Consider the following 8172-nt stretch of genomic DNA (forward strand, 5'->3'; position numbering starts at 1 on the left):
TAAGCCTGGATTTTTCTTTAGCGAGTTTGATGGAATACCCCCCTGGTTTAATCCATTGTTTGTAAACAATGTAATTGTAAACAAACACTATATACTGTACAGTAGCTTCAAAACATGGATGCTCCATCTGTGAGTTTGAGAGTGGTGACATGTCTCCAGCCCCATCCCTCAACTGTTTGTATTTGTCTTACTTGGTTCATATTATCTGGGGTGGGCTGTGGCGCAGGAGGTAGAGCCGCCGTCTAATGATCACAAGGTTGGCAGATCAGCTGGCCACATGTCGAAGTGTCCTTGGGCAAGACATTGAACCCCAAATTGCTCCCAGTGAGCGGGCCGGCGCCTTGCATGGTAGCTTGCCGCCATTGGTGTGTGAATGTGTGTGTGAATGTGTGAATTAGAGGCCATTGTAAAGCGCTTTGGATAAAGGCGCAAGGACAAACAGACTGAAGCTCAGCTTCTACCCCAGGGCCGTCCAGGCCCTGAACACAGCAAAGACCTAAGTTCTGGGCCCTGGACAGTCTGGACGGATTGATGGCAGCTGCTGGATTGAAAAAAATCAGGTGTAGTGCTGAGGCAAAAATGTGTACATTTCAAGCCTGCAAACTGCGACACTTTAAATGAATGTGCAATAACACTATGTGCAATATGACAACCCTAGGGTACATAAGGTTGCAGAGAAATAGGAAATGTTAGAATAGGTATAGCATAGCATAGAGTACAGCACAGTGTTTTATCTGTACAGTATAGTATAGTGGATAGTGTACATAGCCTTTATTTATGTAAACCAGCTCCTTTCCCTTCTTTTTCTTTCCTAGCACCAGGGGAGCCCCCCCTCCCAAATTTCGTTGTTTGGTACCTGTACTATAGCAATGACAATAAAGACCATTCATTCATTCATAAGTCAGTCCATTTATTATCTCTGTTCAGGTGCAGTTTTCAGCAGAGCCCAGATTTCATGTACAAGTTCTCTCCAGACAGACGGGAGGGGGATGATGGGCAGAGGAGAGGAGAAGAGAGGAGAGGAAGGTATGTGGCAGATGTGCAGGGTAATAAATTCAACGTGACCCTAGCCCCCCGACCCCCGTAGATACTCAATTACACCCTGTAATGATGTGGTTAAATCTACTTCATGCTCTGGTGGCCTCTTGTGCACATTAGAATTGCATTCATCAAACCATAACGACTGTTGCCATCTAGAAAGCGGCTGAAAAGTGGAAATGTTAGAAAACTGCAAGTCTAATGATCTTATTAATAATAGTATGCACTTGCTTAATAGAATTTCATTGCTAAATCTATTTCCCCCCCCCCCCCCCCCCCCCCTCAAATGATATTAGCTCATTTCCAATCCATTCCATTTTTGACATTTGACATTCACAATCTTAAAGACGGGGGTAATGACATTCTAACTGTGTTTGATGTGCTGATTATTATTACTATTGTCTACTATTTCTATAAGACTATTATTTCAGGACCAGGTCACAGATCTGGTTAATTTTGCTTGAAATAACATAAAACCAAACAGAGAAGACCTGAGGCATTTAGTGCATTGTGTGGTCTAACTGATGTTATTGATTCCTAATGAATGGACAGCCCTATTGCATACATAGGGCCTAGTACTGTTGCCTACAACAATATAAATTGACGGCCAGCACCCCACAGCCACAGGCGCAAAAAACACGCGACAATGAACAGGCGCGTCAGTGCGTGAATACACATTCGTGGCTGGGGATGTCCTTTTGTGTTGCTCCTCAGAGTACGCTTGAATGAGGAGACGGGCTACACTTTTGTTTGCATCGGGTGGGTGTCCCTCCCTCCACAGTACATGTGACAAAAAAACTGACCGCCCCCCTTCAATTCCCATGGATCGAGTTTCAGAACCTCCGCTCCAAGACATCTGTTCCTCTCCCCTAACAACAGAGCAGCGCACCCCCGCAGCCCAGATCTGTGAGCGACTTCGATTTATGATTTTCCTAATATTTGCGAGAGATTATCAACCGAAGATGAAGAACAAAGTCGATCGATCCACCTCGGTGGTCTCTGCCCTCGGTTTGTAGGCTAGAACCCGCGGAAAAACGGGAAAACCGGAGCGGGGGGATATTATTGCCTCTTCTCTCCATCACAGCCGGTGCCATTGAATTGAATTGCCCGTTTCTTTTTGTCTGCCCCCCGATCGCTGGGGGGTTTCACATCCCTCCGTAGTCTTATCTAGCCTCGGCGAGAAGAGGGCGAATGAATATCGTGATTTTTGATGTTTGAATAATTGTTCAGCTGTTGGACATTTGACTTCTCACATTTTAGTCATCCGGTAAAGACGGTTGTGTGATAATGGAGTCGGTGGAGAAGGAGTGCGGAGCGCTCGGTGGATTATTCCAGGCGATCGTCAACGACATGAAGGTTGGTTACCAAGCAGACCGATATTGTAGTAGACAGGTTTTATTTACCGATCTTATTGCATGGGTGATCACTGATCAGACGCATTTTACTGCCTTTGTTTCCTCCCCGCAACCTCCCCCACTGGGGTCGTGCTATTATATTGTGATGTTATGTTTCCTTTTGTGTTATTTTTGCCGACAGAGCATGCATGTTTAACCGGACGCACTTCCAGTCTAATAACAGAGAATGGAACATTATTATATTGGTCTGTTCTCGTATATAATGCATCAATTATGCTGTGAATTCATATTATTATATTTGTAAAATGGAAGGAAGCACATACAGATTGATAAGAGTAGCCTGTGTGAGTCTATAATGTATAGGCTTCAATCCCCTATTTGTATTGATTGGCCCATATGTTATGGCACAGAGAACTCCAGATAACATCATTTGTCAACAATAAAAAAAAAAGGGTGACTCATGCTTTTAGACCATTCTCTTAGGAATAAAGCCAGGGTTTTTCCAGTTGACCCTCAAATGATCAGTGTTACAACCAGTGTTATTAAAGGTGCCTGATGCTGTCCAGATTAAACTTGATGGATGTGTGGAGGCGCCCTATAACCTAATCAGACCAAGATGCCTAACAACGTTTATATCGCCTCAACAGCTGGGACAGCACCAGACCAAGCATGTTGCTTCATCACATTAACCCTTACAGCAGTGAACCCATTGTTATGTGTGCGTGTGTGTGTGTGTGTGTGTGTGTGTGTGTGTGTGTGTGTGTTTGCATATGTCCATATAATATTACATATTCATTGTATAAAAAAACATGGAAGTTCCTTTCTTAAAATAATGAGTGGTCATTATGACACTTTATTGTCATTCTTACGCTCTTACCACACCACTCTGTTACTGTATATGCTGAACATGACGGGCGAATAGAGAGAAGGTGTTAGTGGATCAGCCTGGGTGACCCTGTGAGCCTTCTCGTTCAGTTAACTACCTCTTTGACATCACGTGTCAGATGGAATGACCAGAGACAAAGTTCCAAAAGAGAATGCCATAAAGAGCAGTAGGATGCCTTTATATTTAGATGTTAGGGTGAGGGGGGTTGGGGGGTCAAGGAAGACAATGTGCATACAAGTTGAGGCAGGATGATCTCTTGAGTTCTACAAACAGATGGACATTTGGGAAGATGCTCCATAGCAGAGTTGGAGGGCAGTTCATTCTTCTGTCATGGTCAAGGATGACTCTGTTATGTCGGCCTTGAAGGATCTGGATACCCGACTAAAAGCTAAGGAACTGGAGATGAGAGACTACACTGGAAAGAGGGACCTTTTCTCAATTGATAGATAACATGATTCCTCGCCATCCTCTCTTCCGTCCTCCGCTCACTTCCTCCCCATAGATATTCTCCTCCGGAGCTTTTGGAGCAAGAAGCGTGTGGAGGACGAAGGAGAAGGATTACTAGGAATTGATTCTCTAACAATTGGGAAAGGGCCAGGGAAAGAGTCTCCTTATACACTTCGGATCAATGCAAGGCTTCCGTCCGTTAGACCTTCATCAGAGCATTCGATGTAGCCTACAATGACATCCATCATAAGCAGACACCAGGACCCGACTCCTTACCCAACAGATCTTTTATTGATCATCTACTCACAGTGACTAACCGGGCATGGCCACTCGATAGCCTCTCTATTTATGGCCCTTGTTCGTCAAGCACGATAAGAGCTCGATGATGTAATCAGCCCCCCCCAAATATCGGCAATGTCCTACATTTCTCTGTTGTTGTCGTCATCTCTATGAGAGCATGTCTGTGGGCTCTGAGCCTTAGACTCACCGTGTAGCCTATCGATAATCAGCTGGGATGAATAGGTCCACAAACCCCTGTAGTCAGCAACACAGAGCTCATCATGTCTACTGTGTTGGAGACGTCTGACCTCATCCCTGCCCTGCCCTGGCCAGTCAGTCCAGTGTGATGGGGGAGAGAATGAGCAGCACCGCTGTGAACTCCGCGAACAGACCCTGCTGCGTGAAACCATGCAGTCGCTACTGACGCAGCTGCCACCCCTAGGTTATTGTTCAGGTGGGGCCCAAAAGCTCCCAAAGCAACGTAGCAATAGAAACCACTAGAACCCAACATCCAGGCCTTCCCGTGCCAACATTCTCAATAGAACCCGATAGAACCCAGTGTCCAGGCCTTCCCGTGCCAACATTCTCAATAGAACCCGATAGAACCCAGTGTCCAGGCCTTCCTGTGCCAACATTCTTAAAAGGAACCAATAGAACCTAACATCCAGGCGGTGTGGGTATGGGGGGGGGGGGTACTGCCCTGCCTATGCTGTACGATGTTATGGGAAAACACATCTGCAGCCTGTTGAGAGCTGAGATGTTGACGCTAGCCAGCACCTGGGGAGGATAATCTACAGTATAACAACTCACTCCCCTAAGTTGAATTAATGAAGTGCTAAGGATCTGCCAGGGTTTGAGGAGCTGTGTGTGTGTGTGTGTGTGTGTGTGTGTTTTAACTCCCTCCTCACTTAGAGTTGTGACTGTAGGGAGTGGCATGTACCCTACCTTTGGTCCAAGTAGCCTATCTGTCAGCTGTTTGTAGCCCATCTTTGCCGTGTGTAGCCTATTTCCTCTGTGTAGCAGCCTATCCGAGTCCCCCCCCCTCCTCCTCCTTCAGCTGTCTTGGCTCACTGTCCTCCTGCCCTTGGAAGGCACGGGGGAGGAAAGCTAATTAGCCACCTGTTGCAGTCTAGCGAAGACAGGGAGAAGGGAGGTTTAAGGAAAATGCTTTGGCAGTGATAGTGTTGATAATACTGATAGTGATTCGTCTAGTGATATCACTCTAAAGAGTGCATTTTTTTCATAGCAAGAACACTTAGAATAAGCATGAGAGAGATAAAGCGAAAGTGGTTGACCGGGGCGATTTGACATTGGCTGATTCGTTTATTCCTCTGTGTCTCTTTCCTCTTCGGTAGGACATGGTGATTACGCATACAGAGCAAGGTTGTGTCCTTCCTTTCCTCTCTCTAGGCCTGCTGTTGTCCCTCACTAATAGGCTCAAGCTGGCCTCCGATCCTAAACCTGTTTCATGTTTGGGCTGCCGCTCGCCTCCTGAGGCAGCAAGCGATCTTCCTCGGGGAAAATCGGATCCAGCCTCGTGATTCCTTTAAGACCAGGCACCCTACCTGTCCTGTCCCCTAATCCCAAACACACACACACACACACACACACACACACACCACTCACACACCCCAGCCTGCAGCATCATACTATACATGTAGGTCACATTGTTCCGAGAGTGGTGAAGCAACGTGGTGTTAAAACCCTTTTTAAAAGACGTGTACTGTAGCAGCAGCTCCTGATGTAAATCATTATTGACTTCCTTGAAGAACGTATTTGATTTTCATTCTGGTTAGGTCTACTTGCTGAAATGTGTGTGTGTGAGAGAGAGGTGTGTTGTGTGTATGTTGTGGATATATAGCTTTAAACCTAACCCATTATTCTTTTCTGTCTCAGAGTTCCTATCCAGTGTGGGAAGATTTCAGTGCCAAGGCCACTAAACTGCACTCTCAACTCAGGTAAGACTGACTGACTGAACACACAGTCTTCCCCCCCTTAGGCACTATAGGCACTGCCTGCGCTGCCTGCCCCTCTTTAGGCACTACTATCATTTCATTTGCACCACTATAATGGGTCCTATCCCGAGTTTCTGCTTCATGCCAAATTATCTGTCATTTCTGGTATTGAGTATTGACCGCCTTTCCCCTTTCTCTCCACACCTACAGGACCACCATTCTGGCAGCAGTGGCGTTTCTCGATGCCTTTCAGAAGGTAGCAGACATCGCTACCAACTCCAGAGGTAAGGAGGTGGAGGAAGGAGGGAGAGTGATACAGAAATAGGGTGAAGGATGAAGTAATGGAGACGAGAAGAGAGGAAGCCACTTTAGACTATCGATATGCTCACGCTGGATGTCCTCTGCAGTATGAGGGCTCTATCATTTCGTTGTCTGGTACTTGTGTACTCTGCGATGACGATAAAGTGGAATCTAATCTAATGTAATCTAAATCTATCGTCTAAGACTGGGGAAAGATGGGTGAATCTGAAGGGAGACGGTGGGTAAACTGAGAAGCTGAGCTTATTGGTACGTAAGGCCCTGATGAGGTCTGCTGAACTGCTTTGTCATTGTGTGCGCCGGACCAGACAGATCCGCTCCAGGGGTTGTGATTAAAACAGATTTTTGGTGGAGTTCATCATGGAGAGCAGTATTTAGGTCAAAAACCTACGCAAACACACATGCACGCGGACATCACAGGCACACGCACACACACGCACGCACACACACGCATGCACATATTGACAGCTGGTGCTCTGCCACCTGCTGACCTTACATCCCATGCCGACATTGTCTGAAGCAGCCTGAAGCCAAGAATAACTAAGGTATACTGTACACACAACCAGTCCACGAACATTCCCACCTCTGAGTCTAAATGTGGGCCAACCTACCAGCTGAACAGGTAGACGGAGAGACAGCACCCAACAGTCAAATATGACTAAATGATGAGTATGCATCGTTGGTACGGTGTCAGTGATGTTGTGAGACTGCCCAGGCTGCAGAGGGCTGGATACTGGCCACACCTGGCAACCTGCTCTACCCGTGTGCCAGGGCAACACTTCAAAGGAGTGAGAACAGGAGGGAGGAGGAGGAGGAGGAGGAGATGGAAGAAAAAGGGAGGGAAGGGAGAGAGAGAGAGAGAGAGAGACAGAGAGAGAGAGACAGAGAGAGAGAGAGACAGAGAGAGAGAGACAGAGAGGGAGAGAGAGAGAGACAGAGAGAGAGAGACAGAGAGAGAGAGAGAGAGAGAGAGATAGAAGCAGGGGAAGAAGAGGAAAAAAGTTTTTTAAAACCAGAGATGATGGCTGATGGGAATATAAAATCACTCAAAGTAAGTGCGTCAGGCGTCAGCCCCCTGTCACTTGTACGCCCCACTCTCACTCCATTTCTTGTCCAGTGACGTTCACTGTAGGATTAAAGTCCTCATCGTCACATCGCATCCAGGGCAACACACGTACGAGTGACGCAGCAAAAACATTATGGAGGAAAAAAAGGTTTGTGATAGAACGTGGTAGACAGACAGCATGCCGTCAACCTGTAAACGCTGATGCTGATGCTTGGTAAATGGACTATACTTATACTGTATAGCGCCTTATTCCAAAGCGCTTTACAACGGCCTCTCATTCACCCATTCACACAGACATTCACACACCAATGGCGGCAATGGCTACCATGCAAGGCGCCGGGCCTGCTCATTGGGAACAATTTGCGGTTTAGTGTCTTGCCCAAGGACACTTCGATATGTGGCCAGCGGGGGTTCGAACCGCCAATCTGCTGACCTTGCGATCATTAGACGCCAGCTCTACATCCTGCGCCACAGCCGCCCCGTACTTGATTCCATTGGTAGAAGAATCGGCGAAAGTGAACGTTCTGTCCCGGATCGTTAGCTATCGTCAGGGAACCGATTCCATTCCGTTTGTCCCCTGGGTGCCCTCCGGTCCTCCGCGGACTCCAAACCGCAGCAATTAATTTGGCAGAAGGAATGTCGATATTGATTAGAGCCGGCTGGTGCTGGAGCGAGATGACCTTTGAACCCCTCCTCCGCCGCAGGGTGGATGGAAGTGGTTGGTTTGGCTTGTTTCGCTGCTTCCCGGCGGTACTGGGTGTTCTCCACAAGCGCACAGAGAGACCGAACGGGTTCGGTTCTAATGAGGAGAATAGAGGAGGAGTGGGT

The 8172-nt window shown here is 47.2% G+C and overlaps 1 protein-coding gene across 1 annotated transcript in view; it reads left to right on the forward strand.

Moving 5' to 3' along the window:
- Positions 1-2300: 2300 nt before the first annotated feature.
- Positions 2301-8172, forward strand: part of mtss1la (MTSS I-BAR domain containing 2a) — a gene marked incomplete at its 3' end in the record, with an annotated part of 20609 nt that continues 14737 nt past the window's right edge. The window contains exons 1-3 of the mRNA XM_080544721.1: positions 2301-2394; positions 5902-5963; positions 6171-6244. Of these exons, the coding sequence (XP_080400847.1) occupies positions 2326-2394; positions 5902-5963; positions 6171-6244 (205 nt within the window). The 5' untranslated portion in view covers positions 2301-2325. The remainder of the gene's footprint in view (positions 2395-5901; positions 5964-6170; positions 6245-8172) is intronic.

The sequence above is a fragment of the Nansenia antarctica genome (assembly GCF_963989245.1).
Source record: "Nansenia antarctica genome assembly, chromosome: 14".
NCBI lineage: Eukaryota > Metazoa > Chordata > Actinopteri > Argentiniformes > Microstomatidae > Nansenia > Nansenia antarctica.